General features: G+C 41.0%; 1 protein-coding gene and 1 long non-coding RNA gene across 3 annotated transcripts; both read right to left on the bottom strand.

Annotated features, from left to right (window-relative positions):
• Positions 1–1,612: 1,612 nt before the first annotated feature.
• LOC125895763 (nuclear receptor subfamily 2 group F member 6-like) lies at positions 1,613–13,046 on the bottom strand. 2 transcript variants are annotated; one of them, XM_049587857.1, is made up of 6 exons: positions 11,997–13,046; positions 11,188–11,812; positions 8,776–8,870; positions 5,425–5,759; positions 4,925–5,171; positions 1,613–4,165 (listed from the first exon to the last, which is right to left on the bottom strand). In XM_049587857.1, the coding sequence occupies exons 2-6, from the start codon at positions 11,454–11,456 to the stop codon at positions 3,891–3,893; spliced, it is 1,221 nt and encodes a 406-aa protein (XP_049443814.1). In that variant the 5' UTR covers positions 11,457–11,812; positions 11,997–13,046; the 3' UTR covers positions 1,613–3,890. The 2 variants fall into 2 exon arrangements, with proteins under 2 accessions (XP_049443814.1, XP_049443813.1); XM_049587856.1 differs by lacking the exon at positions 11,997–13,046 and having other exon boundaries at positions 11,188–11,988.
• A 299-nt stretch (positions 13,047–13,345) lies between these two features.
• Positions 13,346–20,731, bottom strand: LOC125895837 (uncharacterized). The gene is made up of 3 exons (XR_007450210.1): positions 20,665–20,731; positions 14,463–14,630; positions 13,346–13,593 (listed from the first exon to the last, which is right to left on the bottom strand). It is a non-coding gene; the product is annotated as an uncharacterized LOC125895837 (long non-coding RNA).
• Positions 20,732–20,942: the final 211 nt, after the last annotated feature.

Raw genomic sequence — 20,942 nt, forward strand, 5'->3', positions numbered from 1 at the left:
GAACAGTCACAGTATAACTCTTAGACTGCCTCGACCAACTAAAATTTATAAAGAGAAAGCTGAATAAAATATTTCATACTTAAATTACATGTCATAGATCTTCCTGTAGCTGTTTCACCATCATCTGCAATCTGTATCTTTTCAGCTGTGTGTAGTGCCTCTGTTTCCTTTGTTATCATTATCAACATCCAGTGGGTCGATCTCAATTGGTTCCCAAGTGGTGGGTTGTGGTCCAAAAGTGGGTTGCGGGTTCATTGTGAATGGACCGCAAGTGACTTGCGAACCTGTCAAGTTTGTAAAAAATATGCTTTATTTTGAAGTATAGTGAATTTCTGTCACAGAGCTTTTATTTTGAAGAGCTGTTTCTTGCTATAGAGTCAGTGACTAATGGACACCTACCTGACAGAGACATGGCCAAATGCAAGTATGATGCTGAATATATTTAACTGTGTGGACCTTAAACTAATGACTAAAGAGAAATTTGGACTCCGTGGCTGGACCAGTTGGGAACCACTGCTGTAGACCATGTTTGTCCAGCTGATTAGAAAACTGTTAACTCTATAAACCACTGTGTCTCTGTGACCCTCTGTTTGTGTGTGTTCCACAGGCACAGCTGTTTGCCTCTCACTCTCTCTCCCCTCAGCTTCTCTTCCTTGTCCTCTCTTCACTCAGGCTTCTCTGTGCTGGACCACCGCCCGTCCTGGGACCTTTCTCTCCCCTGACTGTTCATAACTCATTCCAGATGTTTGGATCTGGATCTCTATTCTCCAGGAGCTTCAGCCTCTCCTGCTGCCTCTTTCTCTCTCCCTCACTGTGTTTGTTTTATTCTCTTATCTGTGTGAATGATGTGCTTCAGTTTTGCCTCTCATGTGTTTGTGTAGTGTCATCTTTCCAGGTTACATGGTTGAGCGGCGGTGGTGTGGCTCAGGCTCTATCTGTTTGGCGACAAGTTACTTGACATCGTCCCGGATCCATTCTTCCTAGTATATGTTTACAGTCTGTCTATAATTTTGTCATCCTGTACACACAAAATCTCTTGCACACCTGTCCATCCTGGGAAATAGATCCTACCTGTTCCTGTTACATAAGTTTCTTCAATTTTTTCCCTGTTAAAAGTTTTTTTTGTTTTTCTTTATCCAATCAGGATGGCATGGACAGAGGGTGTCATGTGCTGTGCTGCTTGTAAAGCCCCTTGAGGCAAATTTGCAAGTTTAATGCAAATGTGTATGTCTAATATCAAAAACAGAGTTGTACCTAATGATAATTTTCATTATCAGTAGTATCAGTATTTTGCAATTAATTTATTAATAATTTTGTCTATAAAATGTTACCATTAGTTAAAAAGGCGACATCTTCAAATATTGTTTTGTCCGATAAACACTGCAAAACAGAAACCTGTTTAATTTAGAGTGATATTAAACACTGTAAAGCAGAATGTCCTCACAATATGAAGCTGGAGCCCAGAAATATCTGACATTTTTTGCTTCTTTTGACTAATTAAATAGACAATTATTGACCTCAGCTTCAATCGGGAACTTTAAATTACTAGCAAAGTGTTTATGAGTTTTATAGATGTTTGCAGTGTTTTAATGCCTCACATACTCAAGTCATCCAGAGAAGGAATGTGCATACTTTTATTTCTAGTAATGCAAAAAAATAACCAGTCAGCCATTTGAACGTCTTTTGCATTTTTAAGTTTTGGCATGGTCATCGAAACATGCGTCTTTTCAGAGTAAAGCTAAACAGTCAAATCACTATATTCCAACAAATGACACAAAGTGATTCAAGGACAGCACGAAGAGCTGTAGATGAAATTGTCTGACAGCATCAGAGATGACTGTTGCCTTTTCTTTATGAATAATACAAAAAAACAGTCATACCAAAAACACGTTTGTCCCCCACATTGTCTTTTCTTTCAGTCAGGTAATTTGGCAAGAAAAACATTTGTCACATTGAGCTGAATTTCATGGCAATAACACTCACGAATGTGACTACTTGGTACCCTTTATCTCAGTACCAACAAACACCATAACCTTTACAATACTTACAACACGTGGAGTACCTTGCATAAGCATAATAATTATCTGAGAGTGACCTCTGCCCACTTCAGGCTGTGCTTTCACACAGATAGCTTTTTTTTTTTTAAAGGAGACAAATGTGAAAAAGAAATTAAATGAACTACCTCTAACTTTAGAAAAGCAAAGGAAAGAGTCTCCTGTTTGCAGAGATAAGTCCAAAGGGTCACTTAACTCAGTGTTTCTGTAAATTAGATATCAAACTTACATTAAACATCACATTTCAAAACATTTTCAAATATATTTTGGCCAAAGTCCGATGGACAGACGCGTCTATAAGGGAACATTAGTGTTTATGGTTTTTGTGATAAAGATACTTTGATCCCTTTATATTTATCTTTAGCACATGGATATACAATCTTTGTCTTTGATGTATAAAACATGAGGTAACAATGTTTGACAGGGATGTGACTGTCTGAGGAGCCAGGGTGTGTTTCAGTACGTTCACCTCCACTTCCTGTCGATTACTACTGCAAGAACATGACTGTGTAATATACTATATATTAAAGGAGCAGCTCAACATTTTATGGAATTCGGTTATTCACTTTTTTACCTATTGTACAGTAAAAATGGAGCTGGACCCAACAGCTGGTTAGCTTAGCTTAGCATAAAGACTGGAAATTGGGGAAACGGCTAACTTGTCTCTGTCCAAAGGTTACAAAATCGGCCTACTAGCACTTTTAAAACTCACTAATTAAAAAGTTGTATTAATTTGTTGAAAATTACGTGTAAAAAAAGTCAAATTGCTGTTTTTTTAGTGGGATATTCGGCTGACTTTTGCAACCAGTGGAGACTCCAGAAAGAAAACAGGTTTTTGCAGATTAAACAGAGGTGGCAACATATGTTAATGAGTTTAGGTGTGCTGGCAGGCTGATTTTATTCTTTTCAGCCACAGCCAGGCTACTTGTTTCCCCTGTTTTCAGTTTTTATGCTAAGCTAAGCTAACCAGCTACTAGCTGTAGCTTCATATTCACTGTACAGACATATAAGTGCGATCAATCTTTTCATCTAACTCTGTGAGAAAGCAAATAAGCGTATTACCCAAAATGTTTAACTATTCCTTTTAAGTACATAACACACAAAATATGTCTTGTAGTGCTTCATATAGTACAATATACAATGCCCATGCCTCTTTTTCGTTTTCATGCTGTACAAGGTGACACACTGCAGTCTTCACAAACACATTTGGTAACAAAGTCTGATATTTCATCCCACATATCAAACATGACACGACTGATCTGCACGACATGTCCCAGGTATAAAGCTCGGCCTGTAAAGATGGCACTGCTATGGCTTTATTTTCAAAAACAAAGCAGAGGGAGAACACAAACACAAACACACACACACACACACACACACACATAGAGCCTGGGTTCAAACTGAGTCACATTAGGGGTGATATGGGAGGAGGTAGTACAGGCACATGGCCTCATGTTAGAGTCTGCATTTTAATTAGAGCCCTGTGTTTTTGTCCAGAGTGAGACGGACAGAGATCAGACGAAGGTCAGAGCCAAACTGACAAGTGCTGCAAACACACACACACACACACACACACACACACACACACACACACATTTATATAAAGACAATTACACATTTTGTTTCCCTGAAAGCAGCTTCGGTGTGACACCCACCAAACTTTACAGAGCTAATGTGGGAAAAAGCTGACCTCTACATTCACAAACAAGAACCTTAAACAATCATGGATCCCGGTTTGTGTTGAAAACATTCAGTTTGTACTTTGTATGTAATCTTTGTGAGCTCTGATTCCTCCCAGTCTGATCTCAGTCTGTCTCACTCTGGAGTCAACGGGTTTCACTGTCCTGGTACGTAGGGCCAGCTGATGGAGCTCCCTGACAGCTGCATGTCTCGGATCAACGTCTCGATGGGTGTCTTGCCCACCAGCCGCATGAAGAAGAGCTGGGAGATGAGGTTGGCCGGCACGGCGCGCAGAGCTGGGAGGCGCAGCAGTAAGCGGCCGAAGCGCTGGGGCTGGTTGGGGTACTGCAACCTCTCGTACTCCGTTAGGGCCACCTGGGCCTTCTCCTGCAGGGACTCCACGTGGGCTGGGTCCGTCAGACCACATGCATCTGTGAGGCAGAGATGTACAGGGTTATCACTTTTTGATTTTTTATACTTGTGGCTATATTACTTTATATGCTTATTTGCTTTCTTGCAGAGAAGATCCTACCATCATATCTGTATAATAAATATAAATATATAGCCAATAGTGAGTTAGCATAGCTTAGTACAACAACTGGGAATACAGGAATAGCTGGCCTGGCTCTGTACAAAGATAACAAAATCTTCCCACCGGCAGCTCAAAAGAAGTCTGCACTTGCCCAAGAAATAGTCACATAACTCTCTTAGACTTTGATTACACAAACAAGATGTAACGTGCTAATTATTTTGAGCTTTAGAGGTGCTGGTAGGTAGATGTTGTCATCTTTGTACAGAGTCAGGTTTGCTGTTTCCTTCTGTTTACAGTCTTTATGCTAAGCTAAGCTAACATCTCCTGGCTGTAGCTTCATATTCAATGGAGTTAGAAGTGGTATCGACCTTCTCAGATGACTCTAAGCAAGAAAGTGAATTAGCATACATCAGCTTTATCATTTCAAAGAAATGCTGTCTTTGTTTGTCCCCCTTCAGCGAGGTCAGAGGCTACATTTGGTCAAATCAAAGGATCCCTGGTGCTGGTGGGGATTTTATGTCTTGCTGGCCCAGAAACCTGAACCCTGCGCAAGACCTCATACAGACAGTTTTGTTTTTTCTATAAAGACACCTGGGATCAGTTTACAGCAAAGACATCCAGTTACAGCAGCTTCAATCACTCAGATGGCCTCGCTTACCTGGTGAAAAGAGTGCAATGGCTTTGAGGCAGCTGTACTCAGCTGTGTCCACCTGCAGCCTGTTCAGCTTGTCCACCTGGTCCTGGAAAACCCTGACCTGGTCCATGAAGGACACCACACGCTCGGCAGACATGGGAGATGAGTGGAACCCGGCAGCTGCCAGCAGAGGAGCCATGTGTAGAGGCAGAGCAGACTGAGCTGCGTTCAGGATGAAGAGCTCACTCCAGCTCAGCCTCAGCAGCGCTACCTGTGGGGTTGATTGGGAATAAGAAAGGGTCGCTTATTAGAGTAAGGATTTGGGATAGGGCCATGTCCTCCAGGGTTCAGTTCTAGCATGGGGATCTTTGAGGCATGTCATACTCCTCTCTCTGCCCATTTCAGTCTGATAAAGGTGTAAAATGCCCCAAAAAAATCCTTAAAAATAATAATAAGCACAGAAAACCAATAAAAGAAAAACAAAGGAGAGAAAGTAATAAGTCAGCAGGTGTGTCTTGACTCACCTGCTCTGAGACTGGCAACTCTGGGAAGTACGGGATGTTTCTTGCCCACTCGATGGTGCTGAAGAGGAGTCGGGCGGCCAGCTCACAGATGCTGTCGATGCCCATGACGGGGGCTCCGCTCGCAGATGCCTGCATCTGTGCCTGACTGTAAGGGGTCCCGTAGCGGCTGCTGGGGTACGGCTCAGCCCGGAGGAGCTGGGAGATGAGCTCTGACACTGGCTGCCCGTTGAAGTAGTCCGCCCCAATGTGACCTGGCCCTGCACCTCCAACGCCACCTGCCAGGGAGTTGGGGCTGATACCTGAGTGAGATGGAGGGATTCGGCCCCTCTGGACTGCTGCAGAGACAACACGATAAATATCAGATTTGAGGACTGAACATCTTTTATTACTATTAAAAGAAAATATTACATTATTATTGGATTGTGGAGCCTTGGTGGAGATATATGTTGTCTGAGCAACAAGCCCTCTTCTCTGAAGTGTTTTGTGGTTCTCTTTTGATTCAAGTACTCAGTTAATCACATCTTCAAGTTTGAATTGGGATTTGGTGGTTGTGGAAAATGGATTTAGAGTTGTAAGTGTTTTCCCATCATTTAAACATTTATAGAACATAATGTTGCTGCTCTGTGAAAACCACCCCCAATAAACTTTGTTTACAGCTTTCTGTGAACAATAATCCAGTGGGTTTTTAACAGAGGTGGGATCAAGTCATTGTTCTTCAAGTCACAGGTTAGTCTCAAGTCTTTGCAGTTACGTCACGAGTCAAGTTCCAAGTCCTAAAGTTTGAGTTTCTAGTCCTTAACAAGCTCTTCACCAAATGTAACGACATTTTAACAACAGGGTAATGATATATAAATTTATAAATTTCATTAATGTTTTTAAAATGATTTATTTGTTAAAACAAGTTCTTGCATCTCCGTCCACAGTTTTCCATCTGCGCATTTTGCAATTAATTTACTTGTTTACCATTGTGTGGTTTTACGCCAACCAAAGTATATTTGGTATAATTTTTTCAAACTGGCGCTCACTAACAACATTAGGTCTTCTTGGTTCTCTCCTGCGGCTTGATTGTATGCAGTCGGATCGGTTCAGACAAGGTGAATTTTGGGAAACTAATGCCAAAAATATTAACTTCGTTAAGTTTTCTGTGGACAGCATATGTGATGCACTACACCAGCATATCTAAAATTAAGATGTTAAAATATATCCCTGAGTGAACCTTTAACAGAATCACTCTTACAAATAGCTATTAATAGTATGATATTGTTTTCATTTAAACAATACAATCATGAGACACTGATTGCAGTTAAATAATTAGACTCCTTGACATTATTATGGTGCTTAGTGATTATATTCTGTGAGCGCTCTGTCTGAGGTTAATGCACAGCTGTCCTCCCTGCACCAAACTTTAATGAACACCGCTGGCTGATTAAAATTGTAGTAAATATACTATAGTTACTAAAATCTCACTTAAAGTAGCACGTGCTTCCCTGACTGTGTTAAAGGTGAAACAGACTTTTCCAGGTAATGTGGAAACAGAGCAACCTGCGTCATGGGCTGCGGTCTGCATGGTTCATTAATAACCATGCTCAATATAACCCCTGGCACACTGTCACCTCAGTGCACATTATGTATAGGACAGCGGCTCGTGGTGTCCACTGACACAGACTGAAATACAAGCACTTTTACAGGCGACTAGAATACAATCAGAGAAGCTTCTGAAGTAGTTTGTGATGTGATAATGAGGGTAGGATTGCTGGAATGAAAAATAATTACACCAGGGGAGACGCGAATCATCTCTTCTTACTACTAATCAAGCTTGCAGAAACTAAGCAAATTAGAACTGTAATTAAATGGATATATATAGACACATACATACACAGAGACATAGACGTCTCAGTGGGGTTTGACAGAGTGAACTTGTCAACTTGTTGTTTTTTCTGTTATGCAAATCAAACATGGCTGTTTCCTCCTCCCTGAAGCTCAACAGCTACAGGGAGTCGAGCTCTGAGGTGAAAACATGCTTTGGTTGACAGTATAAATATTGTGCTTGGATCACTGGTAAATGTCAGTGGCTGTTTCTGTCAAAGTCAGCGTTTTCTCTGTGGATTTCACATTTCTGATGTTTATGTATTTGTATGTGCCTCTCTGGGTATTTGTGCTTTGCTGCAGGGTGTACACGAATCGGATATTACTGGTATAAACCTCAGCGCTGGAAAGTGACTACGAACATTTATTCAAGTAGGTAAGTTACTGTACTTAAATACAACGTTGAGGTATTTGTACTTTGTTTGACTTCCACATTATGCTACTTTATTCATCTATTCCACTTTTCTTGTATTCATTTTTGACACTTCACTGCATTTATATGACAGCTGCAGTTACTCTGAAGATCAATCAGTGTTATATAATAATACATATAATAATACTGTATATGATTACATTATAAAATATGATAAATTAATAAAGACGAAACTATCCAACAGTTTACAAAATAGATAAAACAAGCTCCATCTCAACTAGATACAACATTAAAATGCTGCTTACACATTCCATCAGTAAAAATATGTATTATTCTGCAATGCTTATGTTTGCTGACTTTCCATAAATAAAATTTTTGGTGGAGATACTTTACTTTTATAGGAGTTTATTCACAGTTTCTACTTTTTCTACTTTTACTCAGACATGCATCAGACTATTTTGCCACTAGGGGGCAGCAGGTCAAGCTGTAAACAAACACTGACATACAGAATTATCACATTTTAAGTTGATATGACAAATGTGTTGGCAAGTGTTTACTCATTTACACACACAGCAGTTACGGAGCTACATTAGTGCTTGTTTGAGGTGAGTCCGGTATTCACTCTCTTCTAACTGCTTTTGGTCTCAACCAACTCCCGAGGGAAAGATCTCATTCTTTAGCAGCTAAACACTTCACTGTGTTCAACAGCTAGTCCTTAATTTTGTCCGTCTGCTGTTGGTGGTGGTATTTGGACGTTTTTTTTTGGTGTTATTGAAAACCTCTGCATGTTGCTTGTGGAAACATGAATAATGAGAAAGTTGTAAAGCCAAAACATGGAGCTGAAAGACACTAAAATGGCCCTTAGAGCTAAGGGTAACTACAGAGTCAAGCACACAAAGTCATTGAATCCATTGTAAAGATATAAATGGCAACTCGTGCTGCTTCAAGTAGCCTAAAGAATCTTCTACCACTGTGAAACCTAAAAGTAGGCCAAAACAATAACCTCAGGTGTTTCTATGAGGAGGTTTAGCCTTACATTTTTCCTTGCAGTTTCTACTAAACCTAAAAAAAACCTTTAACCTGTTGTGCACAGAAGTGAGAAGCTTTGATACCTTCTTTGCGCATTCCTACACGGAAACATTTCTTCAGACGACAGTACTGGCACTGGTTGCGGTGATGCTGGTCGATTTGGCATTCTCGATTTGATCTGCAGAAAGGGAACAAAAGATGAAACTGTGTGAGAAGAGCAACAGATATTTGCCAACATATACCGACGGCTAATTTCCTAATAGCTACAAAGACTTATAAAACTTTTATGTAGGGAAAATAAGTTCGCATTCACATCTTTGTCTTCCTCATTTCCCTCCTTCTCTTTCTCCTCCCCTCACTCAGAGTCGGACTGGCCAGCAGGAGCACTGAGAGATATCCCCGTTGACAAATGGGCAGGTGAGACTCAACGCAACATATACATATTTAATGAAGCAAGTGCTGTGTGATTGACTGAGTCTGGAGGTACCGGCAGCAGAGAGCCCAGTTATCCCAGTGATACCAGTTCAACTGTTGGAGGTTCTGCAGCTTAAGCGGTAAGACAGAAGCACTCTTAAATGTCACTTTCTTGAACTGACCAATCACAACCTGGATGGGGCAGGACATAAAAATGTTTGAAGTGCTGCAGCAAACTTAGGAAATGTTGGATTTTATTTTATTTTATTTTGTTTATTTTTTGCATTAATGGCTATGATTATTGTCAAGTTAGGACTTGACAAACAAAATGGAGACTAAACCATTTTTCTTGCACATGGATTTAATATAGGAGCTAAACAAAACAAAACAATTTATGAATATTGCTTGTATATGTCCCAAACCGCTGAGGTGTCCAATTGCAATTAATATTACACCACTGGTAGAGCCTATAGTATAGGCTGGTATTATATGAAATCATATCCATGTACAAAAAAATTGTATGATTAATATATTGATATTAGAAACATTATAATGTTATATTAACTATTCTTTATGTATCATTTTGTCATATGGATTACTGTACATAAGACATTTACTCAGACATCAACTTCTCAGGGCAAATTGTGATTTGTGATATTTGGCTTTATAAATAAAATTGAATTGAATACTTTGTATTTAATGCTACAATATTATACTAATAAACTTATTTATACTAGTTACACGTCCAGGTTGAGGATAGTGCCTGCCTGGGTCCACACTTTTAAATCCACCCATTTCACTGAATTTCAGTTGACTGGAAACGCAGTGTAACATGTTCACAATTCTGTCTGATATCAGGCAAGGATAGTGCATCTGCAGCAGACAGATGTGAGGCAGGATGCCATTGTGCCAACATGCGCTCCTTCTAGCCATCCTCCTCTGCAGAGCAACACGTTCCCTTTATTCTATTTTACTTAATGTTATATTATAAATATTGTTCAGTAGTTGTGTTTATATGAAGTGTGGCAGAGGTCATGGTGGTGTGTCGCTGGGGTTGTGTGGGTCGTTCAGAGTCAAAGAATCCAGAGCCATTTTTCACTCCCAGTCACTGACCCCTATGGTGAGTAAACTGTGTGAGCTAGTGTGGGTGAAAAGCTATCAAGGCTGTGTGACCTTTGTAAATCATCGGCCTTACACACCCTTGCATTGCCTTTTACAGCAGGATGAGGTCTGCCAACATTTCACAGAGAGCCCTTTTTAGTCCTGGAGGTGACGAACTGACTGAAAAGACATCTTCCATTCAGCATTAGCACATTATTATGTGGAAGAAATAACTATATTCAGAGGCCGGGAGTCGTCTTAGTAAGAGCAGAGAATTGAGTTGCAACATAGTGTTCCTGTGGTGAAGAATAATGGGAATGTTGACCTTCTGAAGCAATCCATCCTCACATGACTGACCTTCAGGGCTTTCATTTCTTTTCTTTTCTTTTTTTTCTTTCTCCCTAAGGCTGTTTGTAAGAAATACCCAAGGTTGGAGCATATCACTCTGGAGTGAGAAATGGACTAATCTGCTGCGTCTTTTCATGAATGTGAACGACTATATATATAATGGCTTAAAAAAGAGACAGTAACACTTTATGGTACCCTCACCACACTTATAAGCACTATATAAACATTTACTTAATGGTTTATTACACTCTATAATGTAGTTTTTACACAGATAAAAGGACATTTGAAGTGTAATTAATGTACAGTATGTGTCAAAAATTGGAACTTCGCTTATTAAAACATATCTTAGATTATTATAACTGTGTATTACTCTACTCATTATCTGATTTTACACCAACCTCCACTTAAAGGAGCATCAGGAGGAGTTATATCTGTTGACAAATACACTAATAAACAATTACAACTATGTCACGGTGTGTTACACATCATTTATTAACTGTAGAGTAAAATTTAAAGTTTAGTTTCACCAAAAAAAGACATTTAAGTCCAACAAGAATAACGAGCAAAATAAATGCACTGTTTAAACTCTAAGAAAGATATGACATCACCCTGAATCTCCCAGCAGCCCTTACCTGCAAGAGTAGTTCAGGTTTCGTCTGATGCTCCTCTTAAAGAAGCTCTTGCAGCCTTCGCAGGTGAACACGCCGTAGTGCTTCCCGCTGGACTTGTCCCCGCACACCACACAGTCCACCACGCAGGCTTTGTCCTCGTCCCCGACGTCCACATCGCTGCTCCCGGGCTGAGGTGAGCCGTCCTCTTCCTCCCTCCTCAGGTAAGCCTTCTCCCCCAGTCCATTAGTGTCCCCGTTGGGGTTGCCCCATCCCCCGCTCACCATGGCCATATTCTCTGAGACACACAGCCCCGTGAGTGGATCATACACAGACCCGCCCTGTCCCCCAGCTTTCAACTTCCCCTCAAAGTCTAAAAAGTGTTTTCAGACAAGAAAACAGTGGCTCCAGGTTTGTTTAAAAGGCAGTTTTGTCCAAGAAGATCAAGAAGTGGGACAAAAAGCTGTCCCAAACTCTCTCGTGTTGACCTTTCTCCCCTTTGCCGTCTGGTTGTAATGACCTGAAGGTCCCTCCCAGTGCTGTTTTCTCTCTCGCTCTTCCTTAATCCCTCTGCTCTTACTGTTCTTGTCTTTCACCCTCGTGTTCTTTGCCCTGACCTCCGATCAATGGCTCCCGAGCTCTGAGAAAACTTCAGACACACATTGCATGGTTCAGAGTTCAAGCAGGAGAAAAGGGTGCAGCCTTGCTCTTTTCACTGGAAACAATAAATTACACTTTGACTCCCTCTTTCTTTCTTTCTTTCTTTCTCCCTCCCTCCCACTTTCTCGTTCCGTCTCCCCCCCCCAACTGGCAGACGTTAAAAAGAAACTCACCTATCCTCAAGCATAGTGACAAGGAACAAAACAGTCGCTCTCCAAATGAAAAAGAAGCTCTGCCCCTCTCTCAGCGCTTGACTTTCTCCCAAAAGGACAAGCAAGTGGGAGGAAAATAAAACACAACTCTCCCTCAGGCAGGGTTAAACTGCCCTGCCCTCTCCTCCAACTTCTAAACGAGTCCAACCAGTTCCTGCCGTGCAGAGGTGTTATCTGCTGATCTGAGGCAGTTCTAGTCCAGACTCACTCTTGACTTGTCGAGGCTGTTATAGAAGCAGACGTGACTGTGATGAAGAGGAGAATTAAGATAATATTTTTGCTCTGGAAATGCTCAGTCATATGTCCCAAGAGAAAAAAAGACTCATGGAGAATTTTGGTTTTATTTCTTTGGCATTCAGAGAGGAGATGACCACAGGGCTACTTCAACTTTTGGCTCAGGATCACCCCTGTGCCCAATAAATAGCCAGAAAGATCCAGTGAAATAAGAAGTGTTAAGACAATACACTCCTTTTACTCATGGAATAATGTCTGCAGCAACAAAGTTCAGCAAATAAGACGTCCTCTCCTGTGAAATGTTGTCTTGTGGCTCTTCCAGCTCTTCAGAGTCTGTAGTGTCAGAGGCTCAAATGTCACAGAGAAAAAAAAGAGCCAAAACAAAAAGGCAGAGTTGAGAAATCTCCTCCTCTCTCAAAGCTCCACAAAGTGTTGTTTCTTGTTTTGTCAGTGCTTGTCCATCCAGCAGTAACAACCAGAGGCCAGAACCTCTCTGCATTCCCAGTCAGCGAGTCAGGGTGTACTGTTGCACTCTTTACTATTCTGCCCGTCTTTTTTTTCTCCTTCTTCTTCTTTTCCTCCCTTTCTTTCTGCTGGCCCCGGCAGGAATAAATTAGGCAAACAAGCGCAGGAAAAACACGGTCATAGACCTTTTAGTGAAAGCCAGACGCTGCAGTGGAGAGCAGCCCAGAGATAGCCTCCTCTCCTGCTCCTCTCAATCCCCTCTCTGTGTCTCTGCCTCGCTCCCTCCTTTAGGGAGAGTGAGCGTGTGTCTGTGTGCTGAGGGATTTGACACTGCTATTCAAGCCCTGCCGTTGCCATGGCACTGGATGCCTTATAAGGCCAGCGGAGTCAAAGAGCACAGAGTGGGCTGCTCACACACACACACACACACACACACACACATAGAAAGAATGCCTGGCTGCCTGACTGGCGGCCTGTTTCCCCCCTGACCCCGGGCCAGCCTGGGAGCAAAGGGGGAGTTAACCCCAACACTGCCATGAGACAAAGAGGGCGGCCTCGGGTCGACACACAGCGAACGCATGGCACACACACTCATGTTCTCCACTTCACTCTAATCCCAAAGAATTCCTCTGACTTTGTTGACCCAATAATAATAACAGGGAGGGCTTGTTGTTGTTGAGCAACTTGTCAAAAGGTTACATGATACGCCGCCGGCTCCTTTTCACACCTGCTGCACACACTCACAGGTCTGTGTGAAGGATGTCAGAGATCCCGCTCAACTGCTGCATCCTGTATAGTATTGACCATGTTTACGTCCACATTCTGAAATAGAGTTGTGTCCCCATAAAAGTTGTTGCACCTGCGAGTCGGATTAAAACAGGAAATGTCAAAATCAGTAAAGAAAAGCTGAGATATTCTGACATTAATCCATGTTTTACAAGCATAGGAACTGGATGATTCTACATTTCAAACTTTACATCAAACACCAATGTTCAGAGCCAACTCAGGAAGTGTAGCAGTGTGCCCTATATGCAGTGAGGTGGAAAGTACATGGTGGTGTTGGTGTAGCACACACAACTTTCATGGAGGAGATCGGAGTTCACCTCCCATCACAAACTTGCAATTAACCAGAAATTAAAGCCATCAGACTCCATCTAAATAAACAGTAATTTCAGCATGTATAGAGCCAGCACATTTACACATTCAGCTGGGCGAATTAAGGGTTTAATTTCAGCCAAACCAGAGTTGGTGATTGTTGGAACCAAGATGGTTTCTGTGAGTTTTATTTTGTGCCTGTCGACTTTGAACGAAGTGTGTTTTACGATGATAAAATTACTGTGTATTCATGGAGTTTGGTGGCTTTGGCAATGGCCATGTCAGGGCTGGTTCTGATTAAACAAAATGGATCTTACTCTTTAACAAAATAAAACAAGTGCTTTTAGTGGACGTACATTAAGGGTACGAACCAAGTGGTTACACTGGAGCCATGTTTCACGTCTGCTGTCTGCAGCCCTCTCATTTAATACTTGACCAGTTTCATAGATTGTTGTATCCATTTGACACTTAAACACAAAAACATGTAAAAATAGAGTTACCTTTTTTAGTCACCAATTATTCTCTAACTTCATCACAAACAGTTTTGATTTCCTGTGACACATCATAAAAACTCTTTCCAGCATGATCCAGCCCTTAGTTATATACTTTTATATAGTTTATTTCCCCACTTACATTTTGATGGGAAATGTAATTGTTTCCTGGATTTTTTTTCCTGAAAAAGAGGCGCCATCTTTCTGAAGTGCACAAAAGTCACAGGGAGGTGCTTGTGGTGGATGATGGGTGTACAACGTGCAGGACTTTGACAGTGGCAGCCAAGTCCAGAGGTTCACATCCTGATTCCTGCAACCACAAAAATGTTTCATCATGCCTCAGTTGCTATGTGGAAATGGTAAGAAAACCAATGAGATACACTGTCAGTAAACATGTTACTGGTATGTTCAGGATTAACATTTTGCACTTTGCTAGATAACACTTAATCCTTGCATCACTGCATACATATTTGCTGAGGCAAATTAGTGGTATATAGATGTATTTTGTTTAAGAGGCGGTGCGTAGTACTTCTCCTCTGAGCTCCATATGTAAAATTGGTGAACTGCTCCTTTAAGATAGGCTAAATCTGACAAAGGTCTTGCTACATGCACATACTGCTCCTGTTTTACAGACCTAACTATAATTTGCAGAGTCACTCATTGATCGTCTTGGCAGTTGGCAGTGCTCCTGAGTAATTTCTGCCCTGCTTTGTCTGTCATGCCAACAGCATTGTCATGTGAAGGGAGGACAAAATAAACAATCAGGGCCTGCAACCAAGGTTTCCAATAACAGCCTCCAAAAGCATGAGGAAAAAAAAAGAAACCCACAGAGGAGGTATTCACTTCCAAGCACGCCGAGTTAAAAGAACCTCTATGTACCAAAAAGTGTTTGCTCATCACATGGTTTTACAGGAATTCCCCCAGAATGACAAAACATTTGGTCCTTGTGTTCTTCAAAGGCATGTTTTGTCTCTCAGAAGATGTTTGAATGTCAAAGTAGCAAGGAGGCAAAGTTGGTTAAAAAAAGGGAGGCTTGCAGGAAGGGGAAGGATTTCTCTTATGCAATTTTCTGTCCGCTGCCTTTTTTTAAATGTGAGCATAAGGTAACTTTAACCCACATCCGTCACAGCGAGACTCATTGTGCATGGATAGGCCTTTTGTTTGGTTAAGAGGTTATCGGGGCCGAGCTAAGCTGCTGTAAGTTGAATTAGTGCTGTCCTTTAAGCCTCTGTGTGTGAGCATTAGCAGAGGTCAGACCATGTGGGATAGTGTTTGATATTTTACGCAGAAACCTGTGAAGATTTCAAGTTGTGAAATATGCTTAAAAACTTGAAGTCTGTCATCTGTTGTTTTTTTTTTTCAAAGCACTGTCGAATGAGAGACAATGAACACCTTTCTGACAAGGGGAATATAAGCCTTCGAGGATAATAAAATGTCTAATGTTTCTTTCACAGGGACACTTAACCACAGAAACATGTTGCATTTGTAGACATAAGTTTGTCAATGTCACTGTGAGTTGCTACAGACTAAAATCAAATGGTATTTGTGCTGCTCCTTTATTGTAAAATGTATTTTAATGTAATATAAAACTTGTCACCTTGCACATAGAAGTTCCTGAGTTTTAGCTTAAACTTATACACTGTAAATTATGGAAATTATTTTAATTTAATGAGTTAATGAAAAACAGAAGAGGTTAAGAAAGTTTAAGAAGACTAAGAGGGACGATAAAGACAAGAAATTAATGTCCCCAGACTGACTTGTCAGAATTACATCTCTATTCTTAATTTTATTTTATGTCTCTTTTATTTAAATATACACATTTATTTTGTCAGTTTTTATTTATTGTAATTATTTTTTCTTATTCTTTCTATATTTGCCCATTTTTTTTTAATTCTATTCCGATCTCAAAATACAGTAATGTATCTTTTATATCATCTGTTTTACATCTTTGAATATATGTTGATATAATTTTATAATTCTTTCATATAAATGGATATGAGCACTGGCACAACAGTATACTGTATGTTTAACCTTGGTTCAATAACAAAACTGCGGCTTGGTGACAATTTTATTTCTGTGTTTGGCAAACCTCCAGTGAGTTCATTCATATCATGTGACCAATCACACCATGAAAACCAAATCCACAAGACTGGATCAGTGAAATGTTGCAGAGGAAACTCCTTTAGGGTAAACAGACTCATTAAAAGTGAAGCATGTACAAAAATATCCAATGAACAAGAAATTTTTACGGAAATGTCAAGCTAGCTTGTACATCGTCTTTTGTAAATGCTGCTCCCTGTGGAATGCAGATTTTCAACAATTTTGTGTAAACTTTGGCTTGTTGTTGTGCGTGTGCTCCAAAGTTCATGAGTTCATTTAATCTTTGGATCATGTAAACAAAACCTCTGACACAGTGAGAGTGAAAACAGGGCTGTCTTAACTTCTGAAGCTTTGAGATGTCAATGAAACATTTAGAAAAACAGAAATAGAAAAATACAATTTAAAAGAAGCAACACAATGATAGCAAATGATAAGTGTGATCATGTCTATTAGAAAAATGAAATGGTGTGATGAGTTTGTCGTAATAAAGCAGACAACACAGATAAGTGCAGTGTGGACGAAAGAAGTTGGACAATTCAACATTTTGACTACACATTTTTGTTGCCTGGAGTCTCTGCAACATTGGTGTGTGAAGTTAAAACCGGAGTGTCCATGTTCGAAGCTTCTGTTTTCCTGCGTGTGCAAACAGACAGTACATTTAATGTATGTTTGTTTGCGCACAGCAGTAGCAGATCTAGAAGTGTCACTGTGCATTGAAATGTGTTTTGTATGTCTGAAGTGGAGCCTGCATGTGCCCTTGTGCACACATATGCCTTACACTGTATATCTGAGAGTTTTCTGTGTGTGTGAGTGTGTGTGTGTGTGTGTGTGTGTGTGTGTTCCGTGCTCTTTGAACTGCAGGTCAGGAATGCAGCTGCTCTCAGCGTGAAGTCAACTGTGGCGGAGCCTGTGCATTCTCAACACAGTCAGGAGTCCAGAGCCACCAGAGTGAAGCAGACAAACCTGCAGCACACTCACCTGAACATCGCACACACACACACACACACGCAAACACACACGACATACATGCACACATAGACATCCTTTGATGATATGTACAGGTTCAACCAGGTTAAGCCCTGTAGGCTGCAGGAGCTGCGCCTCTTTTGCAAAGATTCACATTTCTGCTTCTATAATCTCCTGACCTGAACAGATGACACTTGAGTCAGTGCATCACAATATTGCGTGCAAACTTAACATTATATGAAATGAAACTGCTGCAACAGCTCACGTCTTTATGCATTTTTTGTTAATGTGTTCATAAATGACAGAAACATACAGCCAATATAATTAGTAGAATTCCACAGCCATTGCTATTTTTAATTTTTCTTTTTTTTCATGTCCTTACAAAGTGTGACCTTGGTTTGAAACAATTTGGGTGATTCTCAGCATTTGATGGCCTGATTACTGGTCTGGGAGTGTGTTAACTGCATTAGCTGAAGTGCAGAGGAATGTGAAAACTGGGGTTAAACTTTAACTCAGAGGAGTAACTCTGGGTGAACAAGCAAGCGCACATGACTCCCTGCTCCTTCCTCATTAGCCTCTGCTGCCCTTTGGCCCAGAGGCCAGAGGAAAAATCACCCCCCCTCTCTATTTCTCTCTCTCCTTTCTCACAACACTCTCTGCGTTCTCGGGCCTTTGACCTCGAGCGAATGACGGAGCAATTTAAAATACACAGGGCAGTGGAACCTGCTAAAGAAAAACATCTGCTGGGGTGACTCCAGAGCAACACGCAGAGTCCGATCAATATTTGCCCTCCTCCCCGCCCAGGACCTGCTGGAGATGGTGGGAAACTTCCCATTTGGTGTGTGTTGTTGTCATTCAAATCAGCTATCTCGTGTTCACTGTGAACAAGCTATCAACCCTTTGTTTGTAGAGGAGTCAATAGAAATGTTTACTGTAACACCAGTGGAGCTTTTTTCTCCACGTGTCTGCTGTTAAGATACGATACATTAGTGAATGTTGCTTATATTAAACTGAGTGTAAAAAATGGCTTTCAGCTGCTCAGCCATTTATACTCTGATGTCAGTGATATTCCTGTTTTATTTTTCAAATACCTTCAACGTTACATAAAGGATCTACACTCTTTGGAAGTACCAGTTATGTTGGTGTATGTATATATGTTGGTGCAAGTCTTGTACCTGTTTCTTACAGATGAAGATATAGCTCACTTTAAGAATATTTCCACATTTTGGTAAATATGATTATTCACTTTCTTACTGAGAGTTAGATGAGAAGACAACCACTCTCATGTGTGTGTATGAAGGCAAGTGGATCTAGAACCAGGAGGCAAATAGCCTGCCTTTGCATAAAGACTGGAGGCAGGGGGAAAAAACAAGCCAGGCTCTAGAAAACATGTTCACCAGCAACCGGTATTTTTTCTCTGTTTGTGTATGGAGTAAACAAATTAGATTCAACACGTTAATCATCCCCCTTTTCCAGTGTGTATGTGGGTTATTTAATCACGGGCAAACCCGCTAAAAATAGGCTAGAGACTCTCCCACTGCCAGTAGACCAGAGCTGAATACACAGCAGATAAGTATGGCTTTCTGTGTGGGTTTTATTTTTTCTTTTTGTGTGTGTGTCACTTTAAATGTCACAGACAGGTTGGAAAACAGGTAAACAGGTAAAGAGTAGAAAGCTGCATGGAGCCCAGAGAAAACTTTTTTTTCTTTTAAAGCAACTCTTACCTTTCTTGCATTTCACACAGCACTTAGAAAATATTTGAACATCCACAACTCTCGCCTCCCTCCAAAGTCCCATCCCCCTTGTAACAGTCGAATATATGAAATGTGCCTTTAACATGGTGTATACTGTGTTGCCTAGCAGCAACGTCATCAAGCAGTACCTGTTATGATTCGAGTCTGTTGAGAGCGCACCCAACGCTGGTCGGACGTATACTTATGTGCTCTTGCTTTTTCTTTTATCTCTCAACACAACAGTGATGGTAATACGTGTGGCAACTAGTCTGTTCATGTATGAAATTATAGTAGCCGTACAACCGGGCTTGGTAAGGTTGGAGTGTTTTTAAGTTTTAAGTAAAAATAAACGACGAGCATTTGTGAAATCCCACACTCGTGTGGACGTGAGTTTCTGCCTGTCGTCTCACTCCAAAGAGCTACACGGACCCAAAACCATTACACCCTCCTCCTGCAACTCCACCTCCCTCCAAAGGCCTACTCCCCCCTCCTCCATTACGTCCTCATGACGTCTATGATAAACCTAGGCGTTGGCAAGGTAACGTTAGATACACGGAAGAGGAGAGCGAGTGTAACGTTATAACCAAAACAGTCAAACGCAACCCTGGAGTTTTAAAACTCAACCGGAGTCAGTAGCCATGTTTCCATCAGCCTGTTTAGATGCACACCTAGAAGTATCGCATTGGAAAATTATAATGGAAATGCCAAAATTCGAATTAAAATCCCCTGATTCGCACAAACTAAAATACGCTCACTTTAGCCGGGTTTTGGTTGATTCGAAAAAATTCTGATTCGCAAAACGGGGGATGGAAACAGTTATGTTCGAATTAAGTCTGACGTAATGCACCTCTCTCCGTGGTGATATCCACACTCCGGGTCGGGAAGGCGGTAATGCATTTACAAGCTGGTTGCCAACTGCCAGAAAACGTAGACGAAGAAGAATGCGAGACTTGTTTTGTTTCCGGTTCTGCAGAAAACTCTCAGTCACCAAAGTCTGTATATTTAATGAAAACACACAGGATTGGTATTTCTTTTAATGCGCATTTCCCAGTGATTCGAATCACTTTTGGATGGAAACATAGCTAGTGATGAATGATGAGTTTTAGAATAAGGTTGCAGTGCTAACGTTAGATAGTAGCGTTAACGTTACTAGTAAGTGGAAACGCACAAGGAAGATAACGATAATGTTTCAGAGGCTACGCTACAGTAGGCTAATGTTAGCCATTAGCAACAGGATGCCGTGTTGTCATATAACGTTAAATGTTATATTAGAAGCAAACTAAACATAATGTTACCTGTCCTGCAGAGTCAAATGCAACCCCGGAGTTTTGAAACTTATCCGGGGTCAGTGATGACTGATGAGTTTTATAATAGGATAACATAAACGCTAATGTTAGATAGTACTGGTGACTGGCAACAAACAAGAAGATAATACAGAGGCTCAGGCAATGTTAGGCTACAGTAGGCTAACTGTTAGCAACTGGATGCTGTGTTGGCATATATAACGTTATAGCATATGTTACATTAGAGGCAAACTAAAAATACCTGTCCAGCAGAAACTCTGTGACCATCTCGTCCCTTTTTAGCTCAGGATGAAGCTCCATCAGTCTTCTCCATCGCTTGAAAGCAGAGCCGAGGATGTTACGCGAGCGGTTACGTCAGTCGGAGGCCTCCACGTGGGGAAGACAGACAGGACGCTCGGACCCCCAATCCTACGTCCTTATTTCCAATGGAAGTGAGACATGGAACATTTACCTCATAATGATAAGTTAAAGCAAAAAAACTTCTCTATTTCCACTTTAAAGCAGCAGAACAACATTAAC

This window comes from Epinephelus fuscoguttatus, linkage group LG10 (genome assembly GCF_011397635.1).
Source record: "Epinephelus fuscoguttatus linkage group LG10, E.fuscoguttatus.final_Chr_v1".
Lineage (NCBI taxonomy): Eukaryota > Metazoa > Chordata > Actinopteri > Perciformes > Serranidae > Epinephelus > Epinephelus fuscoguttatus.

Bases quoted from the DNA above. Each gene is read 5' to 3' on its own strand.
- LOC125895763 (XM_049587857.1), bottom strand. From the start codon at position 11,456: ATGGCCATGGTGAGCGGGGGATGGGGCAACCCCAACGGGGACACTAAT. The intron at 8,871-11,187 runs GTAAGGGCTGCT...CCCTTTCTGCAG, and splicing joins AACCTGAACTACTCTTGCAG to ATCAAATCGAGAATGCCAAA. The intron at 4,166-4,924 runs GTAAGCGAGGCC...TCTGCCTCACAG, and splicing joins CATTGCACTCTTTTCACCAG to ATGCATGTGGTCTGACGGAC.